Source organism: Suillus fuscotomentosus (genome assembly GCF_016647785.1).
Source record: "Suillus fuscotomentosus strain FC203 chromosome Unknown F5891scaffold_7, whole genome shotgun sequence".
NCBI classification, from domain to species: Eukaryota; Fungi; Basidiomycota; class Agaricomycetes; order Boletales; family Suillaceae; genus Suillus; species Suillus fuscotomentosus.
Genome location: NW_024539519.1, coordinates 153,412 through 175,544, shown reverse-complemented (window position 1 = coordinate 175,544; position 22,133 = coordinate 153,412). Strand labels below are relative to the sequence as shown.

Sequence of the window (22,133 nt, the reverse complement as noted above, 5' to 3'; positions counted from 1 at the left end):
CAATATATAGATATATCCCACCCGCGTAGTATCATCCTTTCCATCTTATCCAAGTCGAAGCTGGCATAGATCCAGGGGATTCACACTACCCCTGCATTGGTACATTCCCCGATAATGCGAGTGCGCATTCGCAGATCACCTGCGCGCGCCGCACGACCGTATGTACTGTCTCCTGATTCTGCTCGGTGGCTGCCACGTTGCCCTTTGTGACCTTCACAAGCCCAGGGAAGATTGTCGCGCCTACACGATCCTGCTCGCCTCGCTCGCTCTTGAGACAGCGGCGTACGAGCTCTATCTGACGCGGATAGAGGATGCTTCCAAGCTCGGGAACGAAGCTGCGGTAAAACGCGTCGGTGGATGATGATGGGGCACCGTGCAGCATGCGCGAGAACGTGTATGCGCTGGCCAGAATCGGAGCTGTGTTGATTGCTGATCCCCCAAGCACTTTGGTGAGCCCTGGGAGAGTCTCTGCAAGAATAGCGGCTGTCATTTCTGGGTCGCAAGTTTCCACTGCCGCTGAGAATGTTTGTCGGCGCCAAACGCATGCTACGACAGGGTTGCCTAATGCATGGCACGATCGTCAGCATGGGATTGAGAGAACATAAGAATTGACACGTACGGGCGAACAAGTGCTCGTGGATCCTTGTGAGTTGAACGTTTGCCTCAGGGGAGTTTGTCACAACGAGATTATTGACGATCTCACTGCTGATGACTTCTGACATTGCATGGCGAAGGATGTTCTGTACCTGCATTGCTGAGACATTATAGGGCATAGGATCATAAGAGCCTGTGATGTCGCCCAAGGCAGCTCTATGGATATCAGACAGTGCGGAGGGTGGTGCGCGGACAATATCTGCTGCCCAGCGATTGATCGAGCGCTCCAACAAGGACGCAGTATTCTATATGTATAGCAGACTAGAGGGTGGTCCCAGCACTCAATGAGACACTGAAACATACTTTGATAGAGAAGTCATCGACTGAACTACCCCCAAGATGTCTGCTTTCCTGTTGCTCCTCATTCGCAGTCCCTTCTAGCAAGGCGATTCGCGCGCGGAGTAATGCGACCTGTTTCTCTTGTTCTTCGAGTTGCCGACGTTGTTCTTCGACTTTCTCGTGCGCAATTCGCTAAAGATGAGATACATGATACTATAAGTCAATATCGAGATCACTGATGATGATAGTTACGCACGAAGTTAGTCAACGCATAACGGTACTGATCGCCGCTGACCGCATCGATCTGCTGGGGTATGTAGGCCATTGGAAAAATGGGTATCTGATAGACACAGGATGTGCAGGCTGAGTAGACCTCCAATGGTGGTCAGGACATTATTGAATCGGGGCGGTCACGTCTCGGAGGCAGTGTAACGCCTCAGAGCGCTCGTGTGCCAAGCTAGGCCAAGCTTCGTGTCACAGGATAAGCCCCACGGGGATATTCATAGTCTACAGAGGTAATTAATCGGATGTGCGACGTTCATGCAAGAATATATTTTCCGCAGTTGGTATCACGCTAATCAAGGGATGTACAGAACTACCTCACTTGACCTGTAGCGACTCCATCCCAAACTCTCCTCCACTACCGCGGTCAAGTTCATTAAAAGGGTCACGCATGCTCCCCGTTTTCGCGCGCCACAGTTGTGTGTACAACGCCTTTACCTTTTGAACTTCGGCGTCAACAGCCGCAGTCCTAGCCGCAAGCGAAACGAATATGGCATGTTGCGTCTGGAGGGTGGATGAAATTGCTGGGGAAATGTAAGCTGAGGATGAGGGTGGAGCAAAGGAAAGTCTAACCTTGGGGTGTATTTTGAGATTGGGATGCCGATGCGGATAGTTTCCGCTCGATTTGCTATTCGATGTATTAGAACACTTCAGGGTGTTACCAAAAATACGGCACCATACCTCGATAGTGTTTTTGAACCACTGCAGACGCTCCTGCATCTCTTGCGTGACACGGGTGAAGAATCTGGCCAGCAACATGTCAACACTTCAAGATACTTCACATCAATGATCTACACGTACTCCAGAGGGAACGAAGCATGATTCTTGAGATATGCTGCGCTTTGGTGCGGGTTTTTAAAGCCCTCGATTATGTTGGTTGCGACAATCGTATCTTGAACTGCTTGTTCAGTCTTCACTTTCAGGTCCTTGGCGAAGAGAGAGTCCGACTGAATAACGGAGGATACACCAAGCAGCTCCTGAATCGATAAAGTCGGTAACCGAACATACTGGATATATGCAATAAAATGAGGCGCACCTTGTGCAATTCGCGAATTAACTCCTGGCCCTTGATCGCCTCTTCCCCCATTTTTCGCTGTTTAAGCTCGTTGCTTATTTGTATACGTCCCTGAATGTGCGAGCTATGCGAAGTAAGTCCTGGGACATGTTAGCACTTATGATTAGCGTACTCGATAGTTTCAAACGTCCTCTTGATATCATCCGGAAGATCATTAAACTTCGTAGATTTTGAAAAAGGTGCAGGTCCGGTTATGGGTGTGGTACTACTCGAATGTCATTGAAGCCACCCTGAATATAAGTACCTTTGACTAACCTCATCATCCTGCGATATGTCAACACCAATTTGAATTAGAACGAAAGGAACTCACGATGATTGTCTTTGTTGCCCAAATATCGATGTCCCCGCTGTGCTCACCCCCAGCCCGCCGGCAGGCTGCTGAGTATTCGTGCTCCCGAACAGTCCACTCGGCTGCTGTTGGGTGTTTCCGAACAAATTACTTGTCTGTTGCTGTGGTTGCACGGTTCCAAAGAGACTATTCGACTGTTGCGGCTGCGTAGCTCCAAATAGACTGGTTGATTGTTGCGGTTGCGTGCTCCCAAAGAGACTAGTAGATTGTTGCGGCTGAGTGCTCCCAAAGAGACTAGTAGACTGTTGCGGCTGAGTGCTTCCAAATGCGCCGCCAGTCTGCTGCCCAGTCGTATTTATTGTTGAAGGGTTTGCAAACAAAGATGTACCCGATGGCTGCTGTTGAGGCTGCCCAAATAGAGACGTAGGTTGTTGTTGTTGTTGTTGTTGTTGCTGCTGCTGCTGCTGCTGCTGTTGCTGTTGTGCGGGCTGCCCAAACATCGAAGTCGGTCCGGACGGCTGTTGTTGCTGTGTCTGTCCGAAAGCACCTCCTCCAAACACAGAACTTCCTTGAGCAGGTTGCTGTGTCTGGGTTTGGGGTTGCACCCCGAAACCACCGAAGCCCGTCGTTGTGGTTCCCGCTCCGGAGGAGGGCTGCGTATTTCCAAAGAGCGAAGTGGTGGGCTTTGGCGCGTTAGATTGCCCGAAGATGGACACGCCGGTATTACTAGTGCCAAAGACATTGGTACTAGATGACTTGAGCCGTAGGTTTGAAAACATGAATTAGAGCCTACCCTGCCCCGAACGACATGTTTGAAGATTAATCTGAATAGTTCGTTGAGGCTGAAGCTCAAGACCTAGTGCGTTGACACCACTCGCTGTTCTGAACAGTGAGCAAGACTACCAGGTTGGCCCTGTCCCGGGGTCCTAGTTTGTGGTGCCTTGTACGGCAAGTTCCGAGGAAAAGTACTCCGAGACCTTTCGGACTCACTACTCGACGAGTCACATTATTTGTTCACTGGACACCATAAAACGCTCTACAATTGTCTTGACCATCGTCTACCATAGACTTGATCTGTGCCCCAAACGAACTGAGGGAGGACCCACTAGTTTCCGATACCTCGTAACCCCCTGAATCACCAGATGGGAAACACAGTTCACCCAATGCATAGTTCCTTCGTGAATGCTGACCTTGTAGAGTGTTTTCTGAGGTTTCTGCCTGACTTTCAATGCCTTGCCTCAATAATCTTGACCTCAAAGGCCATCTACAACGTCTTTCAACAACATCCTCGCTCGGTTGTTCGCTCTGTAGCTTACAACTTGATTGGACCAGCCTTGCCACAAGCACTACGTTTCGTCCGATGCAAGAATGCGCAACTATATTACAAGCCAGTTGGTGAACTCTTGGGTGAGGACGATATTCAGAAAAACCCAGTACTTTCCAGCGAGGACATTACAAGCCTTGTGGGCATTTTCACCTCCATTCAAGAGCTCGAAAGCCTGTTTAGTTGGAGGTATTTTCTGTCATCTTTTACAATCCCATTTGTCTCAAATGTTTTGTTAGAATGAAAGACCGACGATTCAAGACAAGCCAGCTCTCCTTGGCGGAGTCGACACGATTCCAGAAAGCCATGTACAGAATGTCCTTGTTCTCGGCTGTCTATGGCTGCAATGCTCACGAGTCAGCTATTGGATCCGACTCAGATCAAGAAGAAATCGATTCGGCACTCGAAGAAGCCAAGACACTACGAAAAGGCTTCTTCGGAAGTCTTTCCACTCCTGAGCTGAGGGATATTCAATCACTTGAAACGTTTTTACGAGGAGTAATCACTCGTGATTATGGTGTTTGCTTTGCCACGATCCCACCTGAAACCTGTGAGCGCGAGCATCGCCCTTCAGGCTCCACCCACTCATGAAGCTCGTATAGACAGCCTTGAGTCATCATTTGTGCTCTACTGTGCTCCCTGGCACCACGTGATTGATGTATATAAGAGGGGGTTGGACTGCATCACCGAATGGGATTCCGACATCACTGAAGAAATTCTTTTCTATGACGACTTTATCATTGAGCCTTTAACCTCTGTCCTAGTAGACAGGACAGAACAGCCTCTCCTTCCTGTCACACAAAAACAGCCTATAATTGACGAAATCGTTGGAGAGCATGATCGGTGTTCGTGTCCTCCATGATTTTCGGTTGATGATTGCTCATTTGGTGACAGGCTCGCAGTGTCAATCCGATACTGTCAAGTGCCTGGATCTATGGGGGCCAAGTAGTAAGTCAAACATAATAGTCTACAGCATAGACTCAATCCATGATCACTGAAGACTGGGGCTACCTCTGGGGCACACCACCCCTCCACTCAATCGTACAATTACTGAAAGGTCATGTCGGAGCAAATCTTGCAGACAGAGCGCATTTTTTGGCTTTGTTGTGCGAGACACCAGCTGAGGAGCTTGTCGGAGGATTGTTCGACTACAAGACGCCGGCTTATAGCACATGGAACAAAGCAGACTGGTTATGCCCACAATGCTTGGAGAAGTTCGTACGTGACCATCTGCATATCTGGTACTTGGGCCAGAAGGTTAAACGTAAGCCTTTGCCCTTGATCACTTTCACGGATGTCCACTCACTTGATCTGCTTGATCTCCACAGGAGGAGACGTGATTCCAAACAACTGCTGGTACGGATATAACTGTCGTACACAAACACACAGATTAGCACACGCGCAGAAATTGAATGTGAGTTCTTGCAAACTGCCCTAGTGTCGAGGATCGAATTTATTTTGGTTATAGCACTGGTGCGAACCCACCAGGGGAGATGCCCCTCCGACCAATGTCTAAGGGTTACAGATTCTTTTATGGACCATGGTGTGTATTTTTAGGTTCAGTGCTTTCTATCCTATTTGCGTAGGCCGCGTATCAAAATTTAGCCGCGATTACCCACACTACCAGCCAGTATGTCTTGTCTAGCTTAGTGGCTGGGACTAGCTCTGTTTGTATTCGAGGTTACCATTCAGAATGACATGCACTAGAGTGATTTGACAACAACAGCGTTTGGCGAGGCCCATTACAAAAGGCTTCCTGAACATAATGGACCAGTGATACTGAGCACCTGTCCGTCACAGGAGGTTTTTTTGAATCTGAAAACTTGAACGCTGATTACTCCATTTCGCTTTTGACTTTCATTTCATTTTCATTCAATTCATGGAGCCAGGTGCGTTCTTCGAATTTGCCCAAGTTATATTCTCCATGGATTATACATTCTGAGACTACTTGCAAAGTGGGAAGTTTTTTGCTCAATGCAAACTCAGTAGGCTCATAGATTGCAGGAAAGGAATAGAAGATACGAATTCCCTATCTAGAAATTATTGGTCTAGACTATAATTCTGTATGGTAATTAGCCAACTGACGTGGAAAGCGAAGCCCTCATCAGTAGCGTCCAGCAGAGCGCCATCGAGTCTGACCACCTCCTTAGTACCTGCCGCAGGCATCCGTCTCCTAAGATAAGGATCTGTTGACTGGACTAGAGGGAGGCTAGTCGAGCGGGGGGAAATGTATCGGTTTCGAGCCTGCGAAAGCTCTCGTCGGGAGGCTGTCGCTACCGCTACCGCTCGTACTTCTCGTTCCGTTTAGGACTACTACTACTAAGCCTGTATGAACAGTGGGAGTAAATGGCCTGCACGATACTGCAATTGCAACCCCTTTAGGGCCAGCCAGGACGTGTCAGTGTTCATGACCCACCATTGAGTTGGTGCATGGTTGGGGAGCAGAGGGTTGTGGGTGGAACGGAGCTTCGTTACAAGGTTGGGCCTTTATCCAACTACGAGGCCCACACACCATGGGAACCCTAATGCAACCTTTCGGAAAATGTGCGGGTCCGTACGAGTAGGCGATGCTGGAAGAAAAGAAGGGCCCCTACCATTGGGTTGCGTCTCCAACGCAGCTGGTTCAAAAACAAGAAGAAGGGACATATTCTCCGTGAAAGTCTCTTCAGTGTGGTGGGCTGTGTTGCACAGCTCGTGGTACATGTGCGTCGCTGGTATTCCGTGTATCACGAACTGTAAACTACGAAACAATCGGTCAATATGTTCAGTGCAAGAAATAGCCCCTTACTCTGATGTCGTGCCTCCATACGATGCCTGCGATCACATCTTGAGTTAGATATTGAACTCGATGTGATGGACACGCACAGGAAGAGCAACCACGAGGACCACAACTGTGGTGGAAAATGTTTTACTCACAAAGCCCACAGGTCAAGTAATTATAAAATAGGTCGTGTCTGACCAGCTGGACTTGGAACGCAATGCTGTGTCCACATAGCGCCTTATCAGGGCGGAGTCTGGCGGCCCCGGGCATGTTAGTAATCTGTCAAACGCCAGACCATTATTAGCACGCCACATCCTTCAGGTCCGGGATGGATCAAGTTATCGAAATCTTCATTGGTTGCCTGCGAATGTTCTGTCAGCCCGTCAACTGGAACCCTGACAACGTCATACTAGTAGTGCCCGCTGATGGACTCATCCCGAAATCTTACACGACTTCTGTGTGCCCATACCTATTACTTCCACGAAGCAGGGAAGCCTAGACCATTTATCATGGAATTGGCACAATATTTTCACACCTCATACGAGATTTATGGTAATTGCAAGGGGAGGTTGTGAATAACAATTGCCTCAAGCATGGCAAATTCCCAATAAGGCACAAGTCTTTCAAGTGAAAAGGTCAGGTACACAAGAAGTGCTCTGACGACAATGATATGATATCTTACCTCATAAGCTATAGCAAGGGCGCTACGGGTTCAGGCACCTTCCTATGTATTGCGATGCACGATGGCTTCTTCCGTTTCTAGTGAGAATGAGTTGCATGGGATGAACGTTCTCAAGAGTCGCGGAGGTACCATGCAGGAGGTTGCCTTGACACCAAAATACGCGATTCCATTGCTTGAGTCTTGAGATCAGTGTGCCAAAACCCTCGACTACAAGTTCAAGTATCCTACATGTTGGAACCGGTGATACGGAGTTTGCCCACGTTGAAAATCTGGGAAAGACGGACTTCAGCCAAACGGCTCCCTCATCCGTGGGTGTCATCGCAAACAATTCGAATCTCGGGAGGGAGGAGGATCGAATACTAGAAGGTCGCCCCCGATGGCATACAACGTCGGTTCATGAATCAAGGTGAATGATCATGAATGGACTACGTCACAAAGGTGCGGAAGCAGGAAACATTGAAGCAGAAAGGGCGAACTCAGGAAGACAGATCTATAAGGCTTATCTAGGATCCGGCTTACCACTCAGCCGGGATGAAGGTGAGACAAAAGGTAAGCCAAGTCCCTGACTTCTCGCATACCGAGTATAAAGGAGAACCGAGGAAAGCGGGCCGCACTGTAGATTGATATGCAGTTGAGATCGTCAGGTTCGAGGTGCGGCAGACCGTGGAGAAAGAAGAGAGCCTGATAGTAACTTGCACAATTGCACAGCGCTCAGTCGCAGACTGTTATCAGCTCCAAACAAGGATTGCTCTGTGGTTGTTCTCATCAGCGTCTAGACATAATTTCCACGATTATTTTCCGCAACACGTGGTGTAATTAATTCCAGGCAATAAATTCGGTTAAACCCCCTCAGACCACAATCCTGTCTTTCGCTTCGAGCTTAGCCTGTACCCCACAAGTAGTATAGCAAGTTTGCTGTTGCTCACTTCTTCTCTGCTCGGTTCGTTCCTTTCTTTCTAATCATCACCATGGCTCCCACTCTCAATCACCCAACCGGCGTTACCTTCGTCGATGATGGCCATAACCCAGTCCACGTAGATGCTGCTACATACTATGGCGGCGGCGAAGCATTCACTCGTTCGAGAACCTACAGTCATGTAAGGCATCCTTTTCGGCGAGCACATTGTCAGTTTCTCATGCCACGTCTATAGTCACACATTCATGGGTATAACCCGAAGCGTACTCCACTCTTCGAAGAGGATACGCACATGAGGGCTCGGCGCATGTCGCACGACGAGAAGAGCGTCACCAGCCCTCGTCGCTTCCTCATCGATGTCGAAGAGACCATTCGTGTTGTCCTTGAGCAGGAAGATACAGACGGTGATTTTCAGATCAGTATCACTGATGCGGGCCCGAAGATGATGGCCCTCGGTACGGCTACGAGCAATGGCTTCAAGACTTTTGATGTTCGAGTCAGTGTCCATGTTCATGATATCGTACCACTCTCAGTCTAACTATGATCCAGGGAACCTACATGCTATCCAACCTGTTGCAGGAGCTTGCCTTAGCCCGGGATCATGGACGCAAACGTATCGTCCTCGATGAGGCTCGTCTCTCGGAGAATCCAGTCGATCGTCTCTCTCGCATGATCAAAAACTCATTCTGGCACTCGCTGACTCGCCGCATTGATGGCGATGGCCTCGAGATCATCACTGCCGACCCTAAGAACCGTACGGGCCGTGTCCAACCTCGGATCTACGTCCCTTACGGCGAACCCGCAATGGCTGAATACTACAGAAAAGTGGCGCGTGAGAAACCACACATGAACCTTGATGTACAGGTCCTACCTCCAAAGCCTGATGATGCTGTGTTTGTCAAAAGCTTGAACTCCAAGCCGGGTCTTTTAGCGCTCGCTATGAATGAGGTTGATGACGGCAAGGGTGGCCGGACCCTGAAAGGTATTCCTTTCATCGTCCCTGGCGCTCGCTTTAATGAGGTGCCTTGCTCAATTCACTAGATTTTTCTTACCAACTAACATCATTCGATGTCAGCTCTACAACTGGGATTCCTACTTTATCTCCCTAGGCCTCCTTGTGGATGGCCAAGTGACCATGGCAAAGGGCATGGTTGATCACTTCATATTTGAAATCAAGCATTACGGCAAGATTTTGAATGGAAGCCGGAGTTACTATTTGTGTAGGACGCAGCCTCCGTTCTTGACGGACATGGCGCTGCAAATCTACAATCAGCTAGATCGCTCAGATGTGGAGTCTAATCGACAATGGCTGAAACGCGCAATTCAAGCCGCCATCAAAGAGTACCATACCATCTGGGTCGCGGAGCCCCGCATCGATCCTAAGACGGGGTTGTCTAGGTACCGCCCCGACGGTCTTGGAATTCCTCCTGAAACTGAGGCGACGCACTTTACGCATATCCTTGAGCCTTATGCTGAGAAGCACGGCATCTCGGTACTCGAGTTCGGCGAGAAGTACAACAACGGAGTTTTGAAAGAGCCTGCGTTGGACGAGTACTTCTTGCATGATAGAGCTGTGCGCGAATCGGGTCATGATACGACGTACAGGTTTGAGAAGCGGTGTGCGAACCTTGGGACGATCGATCTACAGGCACTACTGTACAAGTATGAAGTCGACATCGGCACGGCCATCCGGGAGGTGTTTGATGATGAACTCGAGCTCGAGGAGGAATTCGACTTGGCACCCTTCCCACCTTCTGTTGAAGCATATCGCAACCCCTACCGCGAGTGCTCAACCAGTCGGTTACAAAATAGCGAAGAGTGGTTTGAGAGAGCCGATCACAGGCGGGAGATGATCGACAAGTACCTATGGAACGAGAACAAGAAGCTGTACTTCGACTACGATACAGTTTTAGAGAAGCAGAGCCTGTATGAAAGTGTTACTGCGTTCTGGGCGCTCTGGGCTGGTTGCGCGAGTGAGGAGCAGTGCTGGAAACTTGTGTAAGTCCAGTTGGCTTCCTTCGTAAACATATCTAACTTGGCGCAGTTCGCAGTCGCTGAAGAGGTTTGAAGTACTCGGGGGTCTTGTTTCTGGGACCGAAGAGTCTAGGGGTAAAATTTCCTTGGACAGGCCAAACCGGCAGTGGGATTATCCGTGTGTTGATATCTCCTTGATTGTGTATACAGTAAATCTAATAATTTCCAGCTATGCATGGCCTCCTCATCAAATCATGACTTGGGTCGGGCTAGAACGCTACGGTTACCTAGAAGATGCTCAGCGATTATCGTACAGGTTCCTTTACATGTGCGTGACCTTACTTCTTCTGATTCGTACTGGGTTAACTTGATTACTGTAGGATGACTACAGCGTTCGTTGACTTTAATGGTGTTGTACCTGAGAAGGTATGTGATACCAGCAGTGACTTCTGTATGCTACTAACGAGAATGTTCGTCAGTTTGATGCAGTGAAACTTTCGCACTTGGTGGATGCTGAGTACGGCAATCAAGGTTTAGATTTTAAGATGGTTCCTCGTGAAGGCTTTGGTTGGATGAACTGTGCGTTTTGGTCCATCCCCATGTTTGCCAGCTAATCGATGATCACAGCCGCTTACCAGGTGGGACTGTCTTTCTTAACGATCCACATGCGTCGCGCAGTCGCAACGTGCACCAGCCCAGAAGTCGTCTTTGGTTCATCAGCAAACCTTGAAAATGCCGTCGCTCAAGCGGCACATGCTGCCACTGATCCTCTTGGCCTTGCAATGGAGTCGTTGGACATCGACAGTCTACGTGCTTAAGCATTCAGCACGATGTCTGTTTTGTTTTGCCTTGGTATTATAATGTGATGTCTAATGTAATGTGCCCTGTGCTCTGCAACAGTACTCATCTAATGCATCTTGGATCAGAGTTAGAGTTCCCATTTCTTTTTTTTTTGCATTTTCACCTGTATCTTCTTACTCATACATAGTCACAGCCTCTTATATCACGAATAAAGCTTAAATAAAAGGCCCCGAGAATATCTTGATGAGTCAGCAACACATGCTTTTCTGCAACGTTTATGGCTCGCTGTGATGTCCGATGCTCCCAACAACTTTGACGGCCCTCCTCGTCCTCCTTGATATTTTTCTTGACCATGGCCAGCGGCCGCAAAGCTCAGGGACATTTTGAGAAATCCCTGCAATTTCAGTTGCGGCACGAACATGCTGTCTCACCCGATGCACGTGTGATGTTCTCCGACGTGCCATCGACTGTGAGCCTTGTCCATGGCAATGAATCATCCTATTCGATAGACACACAGTATATGACCTCATATCATCCATCAAGTTTCAGCGCCTACAACGATGCGAGGATCCGTTCCATGCGGCACGCACAAAGTGCGATTCTGCCCTGGTATGAAACCGAAATATTGGGACCGAATATCGAGAAACGGGAAACACTGTTAGAACTCGCAAAAATGACAAATAATGCCTATGTAACCCCTGACGATAGCCAATGGTACGAACTTGGCAAGAACTGGTCCAATGTTCGTAGCTTTCCTTAAATTCTGCATGCACATTATCGCTGAAGAACTTTTCAAAGCCTTATCCATTTGGATGGGAACCAGATGCTGATGGGTTCCGGGGTCATGTGTTTGCGACGCCCGATAATTCTACCATCATTCTATCCATCAAAGGCACTTCTGCGGCTGTATGGGGAGGCGCAGGTCCGACTGCCAAGAAGGATAAATTGAACGATAACCTACTGTTTAGTTGCTGTTGTGCGAGAATTGACTGGAGTTGGACGACCGTATGTGAGTGCTATCGTGGAGGGTGGAAATGCCACCAGGATTGCCTAGAGCAGGCTCTTGTGGAAGATAGTCTATTTTATCCCCTTGGAACGGTAGGCCTATCATTGACGTGTGATTCCTTTACTCATTTAAATCAGAACTTGTATAATAATCTAACATATATGTACCCGACGTCGGATATCTGGATCATAGGGCACTCGCTAGGTGAGTATCTTTTGTTGTAGTTGGCGATGAGTTCGTTTACCTGGGAGAGAAGGTGGTGCGGTGGCTTCCCTTCTTGGTGTCACATTTGGTGTCCCTGCTGTTGCCTTTGAGTCACCAGGGGAGCGACTAGCTGCTAGGCGGCTGCATTTGCCATCTCCGGTGTGTAACCCCAATGTGCCTATCATCCTGGTAGTAATTGATCAGTCTTAGCCATCGACTCATCATGTCACGCACGTATATCACACTGCAGATCCCATTGCGATGGGAACCTGCAATGGAATCTTATCTTCTTGCGCCTTAGGCGGGTTCGCAATGGAAACCAAGTACGTCTTCTGGCATTTGTGTTACCCGCGTATCTGATATGGCCAAGGTGTCATCTAGGCAAATCCATTGTCTACGACACTGTGTCAAACCTTTCTTGGTCGGTAGACATACGCAAACATGGGATCGTCAGTGTTATAGAAGAAATACTGCAGAAGACCTGGCAACCCAGCGAAAATGTCGGTCGGGAGGTTCCACTCGCTGCAGCTGAAGAAGATTGTGTGGTCAGTAGTCATAAATGTAGTCCCTATGGCACTCAGCTGACATTGTGGAACTTGCAGGAATGTTATAGCTGGGAGTTTGGCGATTTCCCCCCGTAGATAATGCGGCAGTCGTGAGCCAGAACATACCCATACCCTACCTTATCACGCATACCAGCACTTATCACAAAGCTTGACAAACTTTGGTCGGGTACTGTAATCTGTAAGCAGCAAGCACTTTGGAGGAAAGCGGCGCACTTGGAATATGCTTAGAGGTGAACTGTTCCAGGAATAGGTGATTCACCTGTTTGCTGCAGATCAACCTTTTTCCATTCTTTCTGACTTTTTTAATCTCTTGTTGGCTGATTGTCACCTCGTGGAATCTAATTTTGCCTTCTATGCTGCAGTGACATACGAGTAAGGTGAACAAGTGTATTAGAGATATGCTGGCATGCAACGCATGACGGTGCTCAGTCTGAGCTAACTGATGACTAGCCTCCACTATTACTACGCAGCGACACCTAGTCCCACGCATCTGGCCTGAATGTTATGCACGTCGAGGTATAGAGCTGTGATGGGACCTGGAGCTGGAAGGACCAGCGTTGACCCTGCCTTGAATGACCATCTGTTCTTATATATAATCTCCCTTCCTTGATCTCCCTCGTTCGCTGATCTATTGTCCCTATAGTATGTATCCCCGGAACTCAAAGGGGGCGTCAGAGCGGCATGTCCTCTTTGTGCTGATTTGAAACGCGCGGTTTCTATTTGACCAATTGTGCACAAGCAGGCCCGACTTTCCCAGTCAGACAATAGAAGGGCTGTTTCTTCTAGCTCTTCCCCATGCAGACGTAATCTTCCTTTCAGCGTAAACTTTTGTTCGCTGTTCAACTCAATACCCACTGCGCAACCCTGTTCCGCACGTCATTCTCACGCTTGCACAACGCGCACCTTCGTTTGCACACACGCTCATTGTCCTTCACGGAGTTACCCTCAGCCAACCTGATCTCACTTCCCATGCCAATGCGTGAGTAACTCCTCTTGGTTCAATATTGAAGTCACCATATACTGACTCCAACTTGCACCCCATCATCTCCAGAGGCCAGAACTTTGGGCCAATGCAGCAGAGTCCAGTGTGATCATTATCTCATTATTCGGCTGAATTTGTGACGCTAGGTCCTTAATCTCAGGGACTAGTCAGCGAAGGCGCGCAGGTCATCAGTAGGGGAATCCTTCAATCCTTCAAGAAGACACAAGGTCTGTGCATAGTACTGCATGAGTTTGCCACACTCGCTTTCGAACTCTCTCATCTTCATACTAATAGCCACAGCCACCTGCACACGAGTTCGATGCATGACTGCAATTTATGTGACACAAAGCACTAGTTATTTCCTACTACATACGTGCACTGAGCTGAAGTGATACGTAATCCTATGCTGGTCTACACGGTACTACTAGTGGGCACGTATGTACGTTCCTGGAAGGCAATCGAAGCCATGTGCGTGCTTGTGTCGGATTCGTTCACGAGCTTAGCGTTATATTCTCGGACGCTAATAATGATTCGTGGTCCCAGTACAAACATCTGCACGTTCAAGAACATTTGAAGAAAGCCTTCATATATCAGAGTTTCCGTGGTAGTCGAGTGCTACAGAAATGATGAGCAGGGTCACATGCAATGTCAGTGATAGATTGGCGAACCGAGATTTGTGAAGAGTTACGGCCAAGCTCGAGGCAAGCAACAGTAAGAAAGCTAGCACGTGCTCAGCACAGCAGCAGCAGATAGGCGCATTGATTATGGGCTCACCCTGCAAAGTAAAGCAAGTAGGATTTGATCAACATTGTGAGACAGTCTCCGATGGTTGATCCTATCGATGTTCCAAGTCGTCGCAAGTCACGGAATCGTTTTGCAGTAATCCAGAGTGCAAGACACAGTGCAAGGACCTCCCATGCAGCTGTGATGGCCCAAGTTATTATTGAGAGAAGTTGGTAATTTCCCTCGAAGTCATAACTGCATATATGGGTGCCAGAAAGTATCGCCTCCTCTGGTATTTGTCCAATGAGCCCCATCTTCCGGTCCAATAGGTAAATCTCACCCCCGACAACATGCTTTAATATCATCGCCACCATCACTCCGCAGGAAATATTCACAGCCAGGAAGATTACGACGAGAAAAGTAAGCATCTTTCTAGATCCATGATACATGGCATATAAACGAGCAATCATGATGGCTAGCATAGTGTTTCAATCAAGTCAATATCACTGAGGATCGCAGTCGCGGACTCACCGTCCAGCATAGCAGCTACGATCACAGTTATCCAGCTTCTTGCGGACAACATGATATTGCCTGAAACACCCATTATTAATCCCCTCATATGATCAAACATCGCAAAAAAATCACATCTGTTGTGGTCATTATGTTGAGCCAAGATCAACCAACATGCTCATAGAGGATCTCACTCACGCCTACACAGGATTGCAGTTAATCAGATGGGAATACGAGGCATGGATACAGAATACTCACCACATCTGAGACCGAGACTGATGATGTGCCTGTATGCGTCGACGGTCAGAACTTGAAGAAAGCAACAGTGTATATGAGACATACTCAGGATAAATATCCTGATTGCGAAAAATGGGTTATTAACACAGCACCACTTTGTCAGCCTTGCACACGTACACGGCATTCAGTAGTCCAACATAACGTATCTAGGGTATTTCGAGTCAGCACAACTTTTCAACTGCGCTCATGACATGAGCCACGTACACTAAGGTATAAGATAGTCATCAAGGACCAACGTTGCTTCTGTTCTGAATTATCTGCTGTTCTTTGGATATGGGACTCTGCTCACCCAAATCAATTCGATCTATAACATCACTCTTAGCAAAATGTTTGCTCCAGTAATGCCAATATCCACTTACCTCTTTTCCAAGCGTCAGGACTGGAAATATATTAAGGATTTTAGCGATTTCTCGAATCCTCACCATATCGCTCACCATAATCGTATACCACCGCAGCAAAGGTAGAAACTGCGAAACATAGTTCGATTTGGATCGTGGCACCACCGACGACGAGATAAGCACGAACTTAGAAAATAACTGAGAATACGAATGAAATTGATTGTCGGCCACCAGCTAGGATCATTGGAAACTATGGTCATATTTGAGGAATGTGTATCAGTGGGCTGGGAGCTTTGCGGTCATATAACTATGGCGTTCACGTTAGATATACCATCTCCGCTTGTATCGTCAAAGTCAGTATGACAGGACTGGGTATCGTTGCTGGCTGATGGAAAGGCTGTATTCCGACCTCAAGTAGAAGTCCTTGATGGAATCAAGGGTTGTTGATACTATGCCCAGCCTGAGTGTCACCCACACCTAATAATATTCATTCTCGAGATATAATCTTGCTGCGCTTGTATTAATAGACTTTTACGAGTGAAATCTTGTAATTACCACTGGCATTGATCTGACACAGGTCTGGACAAAGTCTGGACATAATTAATATGAAGTCCATCAATCATAATTCTCGACAAGACTCTAGTGCAGAATGATGATCGATGGGCACTGCTGTTCATTATTTTCTTCTCATATAAAAACAATGAAACAAAGAACTCACTCAGGCTGGCAGGTGGCGTGAAGCGCAGCGTGCATGCTGGGCAGCTTATCTCTCGATCGACGCGAGAGTCATCGGTGGTACTCTATCGCGCACTTGATGCTGTATCACAATTTATCGAAGTTCGCTTTGGAGCGTCATAACGAACATGATGGCCATTAATATTGGCCAATGATTTTCTGCAATAGTGGGCCACTGTTATCAGCTGTAGTGGCATGATATTATAGCCTGTCAAGTATCATACGAGTATGTGATATTTTCGAGGCGCATGCGTAATACTATGCTGGTTGGTCTACACGGTACTACTAGTTGACACGTATGTACGTTCCTGAAAGGCAACCGAAGTCATGTGCGTGCTTGTGTCGGAGTCGTTCACGAGCTTAGCGTTATATTCTCGGACGCTAAGAATGAGGCGTGGTCCCAACACAAACATCTGCACGTTCAAGAAAAATTGAAGAAAGCCTTCATATATCTGGGTTTCCATGGTAGTCAAGTCCTACAGAAATGATGAGCAGGATCACATGCAATGTCAGTGACAGATTGGCGAACCGAGATTTGTGAAGAGTTACGGCCAAGCTCGAGGCAAGCAACAGCAAGAAAGCTAGCACGTGCTCAGCAGCAGCAGATAGGCGCTTTGAACTTATGAGCTCACCCTGCAAAGTAAAGCAAGTGGGATTTGATCAGCATTGTGAGACAGTCTCCGATGGTTGATCCTATCGATGTTTCAAGTCGTCGCAAGTCACGGAGTTGTTTTGCAGTAATCCAGAGTGCGAGACACAGTGCAAGGACCTCCCATGCAGCTGTGATGATCCAAGTTACTACTGAGAGAAGTTGGTAATTTCCCTCGACGTCATAACTGCATGCATAGGTGCCAGAAAGTATCGCCTCCTCTGGTATTTGTCCAATGAGCCCCATCTTCCAGTCCAATAAGTAAATCTTACCCCCAAAAGTATGCTTCAATATTATCGCCGCCATCACTCCACAGGAAATATTCACAGCCAGGAAGATTACGACAAGAAAGATAAGCATCTTTCTAGATCCATGATACATGGCATATAAACGAGCAACCATGATGGCTAGCATAGTGTTTCAATCAAGTCAATATCGCTGAGGATCGCAGTCGCGGACTCACCGTCCAACATGGCAGCTGCGATCACAATCATCCAGTTTGTTGCGGACAACATGATATTGCCTGAAACACCCCATTACTAATCTCCTCAAATGATCAAACAAAAAAATTACATCTTTTGGGTCATTATATTGAGCCAAGGTCAACCAACATGCTCGTAGAGGATCTCACTCACCCCTACACAGGAAGTGCAGTTAATCAGAGGAGAATACGAGGCATGGATACAGAATACTCACCACATCTGAGACCGAGACTGACGGTGCGCCTGAGTGCGTCGACGGTCAGAACTTGAAGAAAGCAACCCAGTGTATATGAGACATACTCAGGATAAATACCCTGATTGCGAGAAATGGGTCATCAGCACGGCACCACTTTGTCAGCCTTGCACACGTACACAGCATTCAGTAGTCCAACATAACGTATCTAGGGTATTTTTCGAGTCAGCACAACTTCTCAACTGCGCTCATAACACAAGTTACGTGCACTAAGGTATAAGACAGTCATCAAGGACCAACGTTGCTTCTGTTCTGAATTATCTGCTGTTCTTTGGATATGGGACTCTGCTCACCCAAATCAATTCGATCTATAACATCCCTCTGAGCAAGATGTTTGCTTCAGTAATGATATCCACTTACCTCTTTTCCAAGCGTCAAGACTGGAAATACATTAGGATTTCAGCGATTTCTCGAATACTTACCATATCGCTCACCATAATCGTATACCACCGCAGCAAAGGCAGAAACTGCGAAACATTAGATCGTGACATCACCGACAATGAGATAAGCGCGAACTTAAAAAATAACTGAGAATACGAATGAGATAGATTGTGGGCCACAAGCTAGGATCATTGGAAACTATGGTCATATTTGAGGAACGTGTATCAGTGAGCTGGGAATCTTGCGGTCATATAACTATGGCGTTCACGTTAGATATACCATCTCCACTGTCCAGCGCTTGTATCGCCAAAGTCAGCATGACAGGACTGGGTATCGTTGCTGGCTGATGGAAAGGCTGTATTCCGACCTCAAGTAGAAGTCCTTGATGGAATGGAGGATTTGGGGTTGTGGATACTATACACAGCTTGAGTGTCACCCACACCTGATGTATTCGTTCTCGAGATAATCTTGCCGCGTTTGTATTGATATAGAATTTTACGAGTGAAATTTTGTAACCACTGACATTGATCTGACACAGGCCTGGACCAATTCTCATATAGAACGATGAAATAAAGAACTCACTGGCGGGTGGCGTGAAGTGCAGTGTGCATTCTGTGCAGCTTTTCTCTCGATTGACGCGAGTCATCGGGAGTACTATCGCGCACTGATGTTGTATCGCAATTTATTGAAGTTCGCTTTGGAGCGTCATAACGAACATGATGGCCATTAATATTGGCCAATGATTTTCTGCAATAGCGGGCCACCGTTATCAGCTGGAGCGACATGATACTATAGCCTGTCAAGTATCATATTAGTAGGTGATATTTTCGAGGCGCAATACCCGGAGTGATCATGATACGCCGGCGCGTGGTCGCAATTCCCGACTATGATAACACGAAAGAACAATCATCGGTCCATCTTCCTTCTAAGCTCGATAGAGTGAGCTCGTGTCGCTGTCGAGTCTGCCCAGCGAATCACTGGAATCGAGCTGGAGATGTTTGCGTGTACCTAAGAAAGAACTCGTGAGAACCGTTCATGATGACACAGCACCAGTCCGTGACGAAAATACCCCATCAGAATCCAGATCAACTCAGCCACACAGTTTCTAGGGTCCTGGACGCGTTGACTGGTATTGTCAGTTGGTTCGACTGCATACTCGCATTGTATATCAACCATGCCAGTGATTGATGTATCTGTTTCGCTGTCCAACGTCTTTAATCCGAAACTTCCGTCATGCGTCGCCAAGCTCGGTCACGACGAACTTATTCTCATAGAACTACAAGGCACGCTCGATATCGAGTGCGATGAAGACACCACTAGAGACGGGCAGTTCATTGGCAAATTGAACCTCAACGACGCTGTGAGTAAAGTTATCTATAGTCACTGATCTGGCAGTATCTAACAGACTTGTAAGAGTAAACCCACGCTGACAATCGGGCATCATCTACTTGAGGGCAAGGTCGTAACCTTACCTAAGCCGTTGGGCGTGATGCATCGCAAGGAAAGCTCCAAGAGACATGGCTATCCTAGCGACGGAGATGGCTCTAGATCGGTGGAAAACACTTGGAACCCTGGCGTTAGCTGGGGCATTGTCGCCGTGGTGAAAAAAAAGATTGTATTCTCCAAACGACCCATGCCGATCCTGAACTTGGACGGTAGAAGCAGGGTTTGAATTGGATGTACAATTTCTGATACGATTTTCGTCGTGCGACCGCGATGAAGTGTGGTTGGCATAGGGTTGGCATACTCCAATCAATGTACAGGAATCATCACTCAGCGAAGCTACCCGGGCCAGAGCAGCTTCCACGATCACCAGTCTATCGCCAACAGAGCGAACAAACCTGCGACTGAGGTCACGACCTATTTTCTATACACGATGTTTGACTTGACCCTCGGGGGGAATAGCATTATATCCGGTGGCAACGACAGGGTGACATATACGATGGGATAATGAACCAAGAATGTCTTACTATAAAGCATTGTGCCGTGACAGGCTCAGCTTCAAGAAACTACCCTGGTGCATCCTCTTTGAATGACGTTCATACTCTTAGATACTTATAGGTCAGGCACAGCCAATATGCAATTCGGGTCTCTTAAGGAGCAGCCGCTGTTTCGACGGATACCACGACATGCCTCCAACATGTCGTGACGGGTGAGAAACATACCAGTTCATTGCTCGAAAAGGATGAAGAGAAAGGAGTGAAAGACAGAATTTCACACCTGAGTTACTGCTTCAGGTGAAAATGTATGTAAGGATTCTAATGAAGCACGCTGCTGGTCTACTTTCCAGAGTCCGCGAGACATCCTTGTCACAAGAAAGGCATGAATAGTAACTTGCCAGATGCGTACAAACTTCACAATCATGAAACCATAATATTCCTGTGAAGTTTTACTTGTCAATACACACGGCTCTATCCATCTTTCGCACCACTGACCTTGAAAAGTGCTGTCGTTAATATGACTGCGAGTGAGGAGACTTTATATCATGATTCAGAAAATTTGCACATATACTTGAAAATCTGTCAATGTGAAGGCAACTCACTGAGTCCGCAGGTCATGTAAATCGTATTGTGGAGAACCAGTTGTCCCAACAGGCGATTGTGGGTCCCCTCTCGCCAGTAGCTTGCTATGGCCTTGTATAGCATAAATATCCATATTTCTGGAGGATCCCCAATTACTATAGGAAATGAATGAGATTGTGAAGCTGTACTCACGTATCTCCATCGTAGCCAATATAACGTAGACGATTATGAGGGTGCTGCCATCACCAGTCTCAAAGCAACTCGTGACAGGGATGGGAGACTTAGTAACTGCAACAACGTTTCAGCGCAAGTCACCTTTGAAATTCCAAACAAACACACTCTTAGGTGCAGATCGGCTGATTGAGAGCACCACGTGAGTAGCAAGAAGGTATAGCTGACGGCTGCAATTCAACCGACATGGAGTGAACCCAGTAAAGCTTGCGACTGACCAATCCGCTGATCACGAGCATAGCCGTTACGCGCTTCCTAAGTTCCCAAATTGCACAAGCGCGAGTCAAGAAGATACCTTGCAGGTCTTTGTCAGTGAATCTGCAGATATGAGGATATGAAAGAACAAACCCTCGGCACACGCCATGATCGTACATCCTGTATCTATGAAAAATCCCTATCAGAGACGACTTCACTTGAACGATATGTAAGATCGCACATGTGTTTATATAGTACAACCTGTGACACGTCTATCGTGATACCTGAGTTGAGGTGTGACTTGAGGACCTTTAAAATACTCACCTCAATCGACATCCTGGGTTGCAATGCCACTGCAAGTATCATAAGCAAAGATAATCAATGTCATCGAGGACTGTGCTTGCCAAGCATCACCGATGACAAGTAACCGCAGGTAAGGTATCGGCAGCCAATGTAAAGCAGCTTCGCCCGTTTCCATCGTGACTGAGTCAAAAATGCAACCTGTAATCGATTATGTCTCTCAGTATTGATTTGGACAGGTAGAACGAAAGTACCTCGTCGGCCAAGGTGAGGAAGTAGTCATATGCCTGCAGTGACAAAGATCACTAATATCTGTAAGTAAGAGTGATTCATGTGAATTTACCCAGAGCGAAGTTACAGCCACTAGATTAAGGATGTCGGAGACGAGATTATATCAGTCGTAGGCCACACAACTTGAACTAGGGTGCAGACCATTGGCATACTTGAGACATCATAAGCAGCTGGAGCTGAACAAAGAATTACTCACATTGAGGCTCCAAAGCACCCGTCCGAGCTGAAGCACGTCTGAGTCGTCAGGGGGATTCATTGCCGTGCACGGCTGTTTACAGTGCGGAAGTGGGGATTCAGAGTCTTCTCATGACTCTGGCACTTATGTATGAACCTCGGGTGCAGCCACGGTCTTTAAGCTTAAAGTAAATTAGAGTGCATAGTACCCCTGTTACCATTCGGAAGTAGATCGCCTTGGGAAACACAAATCCCTG

General features: G+C 47.4%; 8 protein-coding genes across 8 annotated transcripts; 4 read left to right on the top strand and 4 right to left on the bottom strand.

The window, feature by feature from the left end:
• Positions 1-85: 85 nt before the first annotated feature.
• F5891DRAFT_1139126 (uncharacterized protein) lies at positions 86-1,390 on the bottom strand (the record flags this gene model as incomplete). The annotated part of the gene is made up of 4 exons (XM_041364866.1): positions 1,190-1,390; positions 958-1,125; positions 620-899; positions 86-561 (listed from the first exon to the last, which is right to left on the bottom strand). The coding sequence occupies exons 1-4, from the start codon at positions 1,256-1,258 to the stop codon at positions 86-88; spliced, it is 993 nt and encodes a 330-aa protein (XP_041230798.1). The 5' UTR covers positions 1,259-1,390.
• Positions 1,391-1,533: 143 nt separating this feature from the next.
• On the bottom strand, positions 1,534-3,539 carry F5891DRAFT_1162079 (uncharacterized protein; the record flags this gene model as incomplete). The annotated part of the gene is made up of 9 exons (XM_041365277.1): positions 3,373-3,539; positions 2,803-3,326; positions 2,601-2,637; positions 2,403-2,495; positions 2,252-2,354; positions 2,017-2,192; positions 1,897-1,960; positions 1,789-1,843; positions 1,534-1,739 (listed from the first exon to the last, which is right to left on the bottom strand). The coding sequence occupies exons 1-9, from the start codon at positions 3,387-3,389 to the stop codon at positions 1,534-1,536; spliced, it is 1,275 nt and encodes a 424-aa protein (XP_041230797.1). The 5' UTR covers positions 3,390-3,539.
• A 10-nt stretch (positions 3,540-3,549) lies between these two features.
• On the top strand, positions 3,550-5,626 carry F5891DRAFT_1008133 (uncharacterized protein). Its single transcript, XM_041360522.1, has 7 exons — positions 3,550-4,092; positions 4,143-4,453; positions 4,506-4,748; positions 4,798-4,851; positions 4,904-5,167; positions 5,232-5,317; positions 5,372-5,626. Exons 1-7 carry the CDS (start codon positions 3,722-3,724, stop codon positions 5,417-5,419), a joined length of 1,377 nt encoding a protein of 458 aa, XP_041230796.1. The 5' UTR covers positions 3,550-3,721; the 3' UTR covers positions 5,420-5,626.
• A 2,573-nt stretch (positions 5,627-8,199) lies between these two features.
• On the top strand, positions 8,200-11,315 carry F5891DRAFT_1008111 (glycoside hydrolase family 37 protein). Its single transcript, XM_041360521.1, has 9 exons — positions 8,200-8,443; positions 8,498-8,758; positions 8,812-9,282; positions 9,338-10,260; positions 10,307-10,414; positions 10,466-10,564; positions 10,617-10,662; positions 10,716-10,815; positions 10,864-11,315. The coding sequence occupies exons 1-9, from the start codon at positions 8,315-8,317 to the stop codon at positions 11,052-11,054; spliced, it is 2,328 nt and encodes a 775-aa protein (XP_041230795.1). The 5' UTR covers positions 8,200-8,314; the 3' UTR covers positions 11,055-11,315.
• F5891DRAFT_1008109 (alpha/beta-hydrolase) lies at positions 11,297-13,155 on the top strand. Its single transcript, XM_041360520.1, has 8 exons — positions 11,297-11,364; positions 11,414-11,779; positions 11,836-12,135; positions 12,181-12,247; positions 12,300-12,406; positions 12,458-12,570; positions 12,618-12,792; positions 12,850-13,155. The coding sequence occupies exons 1-8, from the start codon at positions 11,335-11,337 to the stop codon at positions 12,886-12,888; spliced, it is 1,197 nt and encodes a 398-aa protein (XP_041230794.1). The 5' UTR covers positions 11,297-11,334; the 3' UTR covers positions 12,889-13,155.
• A 2,038-nt stretch (positions 13,156-15,193) lies between these two features.
• Positions 15,194-17,562, bottom strand: F5891DRAFT_1183159 (uncharacterized protein; the record flags this gene model as incomplete). The annotated part of the gene is made up of 12 exons (XM_041366252.1): positions 15,194-15,228; positions 15,287-15,315; positions 15,371-15,384; positions 15,439-15,471; positions 15,530-15,568; positions 15,615-15,629; positions 15,685-15,704; positions 15,760-15,849; positions 16,703-16,874; positions 16,928-16,979; positions 17,031-17,454; positions 17,511-17,562. 12 exons carry the CDS (start codon positions 17,560-17,562, stop codon positions 15,194-15,196), a joined length of 975 nt encoding a protein of 324 aa, XP_041230793.1.
• A 1,685-nt stretch (positions 17,563-19,247) lies between these two features.
• Positions 19,248-20,281, top strand: F5891DRAFT_1008096 (Ctf8-domain-containing protein). The gene is made up of 2 exons (XM_041360519.1): positions 19,248-19,523; positions 19,578-20,281. Exons 1-2 carry the CDS (start codon positions 19,338-19,340, stop codon positions 19,833-19,835), a joined length of 444 nt encoding a protein of 147 aa, XP_041230792.1. The 5' UTR covers positions 19,248-19,337; the 3' UTR covers positions 19,836-20,281.
• On the bottom strand, positions 20,274-21,751 carry F5891DRAFT_678317 (uncharacterized protein). Its single transcript, XM_041372761.1, has 11 exons — positions 21,666-21,751; positions 21,516-21,612; positions 21,436-21,464; positions 21,353-21,383; positions 21,265-21,297; positions 21,135-21,211; positions 21,025-21,079; positions 20,878-20,973; positions 20,706-20,822; positions 20,599-20,639; positions 20,274-20,542 (listed from the first exon to the last, which is right to left on the bottom strand). Exons 2-11 carry the CDS (start codon positions 21,520-21,522, stop codon positions 20,378-20,380), a joined length of 651 nt encoding a protein of 216 aa, XP_041230791.1. The 5' UTR covers positions 21,523-21,612; positions 21,666-21,751; the 3' UTR covers positions 20,274-20,377.
• Between the last annotated feature and the right edge of the window lie 382 nt (positions 21,752-22,133).

Bases quoted from the DNA above. Each gene is read 5' to 3' on its own strand.
- F5891DRAFT_1008133 (XM_041360522.1), top strand. From the start codon at position 3,722: ATGGGAAACACAGTTCACCCAATGCATAGTTCCTTCGTGAATGCTGAC. The intron at 4,454-4,505 runs GTGAGCGCGAGC...AAGCTCGTATAG, and splicing joins CACGATCCCACCTGAAACCT to ACAGCCTTGAGTCATCATTT. The intron at 5,168-5,231 runs GTAAGCCTTTGC...TGATCTCCACAG, and splicing joins CTTGGGCCAGAAGGTTAAAC to GAGGAGACGTGATTCCAAAC.
- F5891DRAFT_1008111 (XM_041360521.1), top strand. From the start codon at position 8,315: ATGGCTCCCACTCTCAATCACCCAACCGGCGTTACCTTCGTCGATGAT. The intron at 8,444-8,497 runs GTAAGGCATCCT...CCACGTCTATAG, and splicing joins GTTCGAGAACCTACAGTCAT to TCACACATTCATGGGTATAA. The intron at 9,283-9,337 runs GTGCCTTGCTCA...ATTCGATGTCAG, and splicing joins CTGGCGCTCGCTTTAATGAG to CTCTACAACTGGGATTCCTA.
- F5891DRAFT_1008109 (XM_041360520.1), top strand. From the start codon at position 11,335: ATGCTCCCAACAACTTTGACGGCCCTCCTC. The intron at 12,136-12,180 runs GTAGGCCTATCA...CATTTAAATCAG, and splicing joins TATTTTATCCCCTTGGAACG to AACTTGTATAATAATCTAAC. The intron at 12,793-12,849 runs GTCAGTAGTCAT...TGGAACTTGCAG, and splicing joins CAGCTGAAGAAGATTGTGTG to GAATGTTATAGCTGGGAGTT.
- F5891DRAFT_1008096 (XM_041360519.1), top strand. From the start codon at position 19,338: ATGCCAGTGATTGATGTATCTGTTTCGCTGTCCAACGTCTTTAATCCG. The intron at 19,524-19,577 runs GTGAGTAAAGTT...CAGACTTGTAAG, and splicing joins AATTGAACCTCAACGACGCT to AGTAAACCCACGCTGACAAT.
- F5891DRAFT_678317 (XM_041372761.1), bottom strand. The intron at 21,080-21,134 runs GTCAGTCGCAAG...TGCAGCCGTCAG, and splicing joins TGCTCGTGATCAGCGGATTG to CTATACCTTCTTGCTACTCA. The intron at 20,640-20,705 runs GTGAGTTGCCTT...CATGATATAAAG, and splicing joins TTACATGACCTGCGGACTCA to TCTCCTCACTCGCAGTCATA.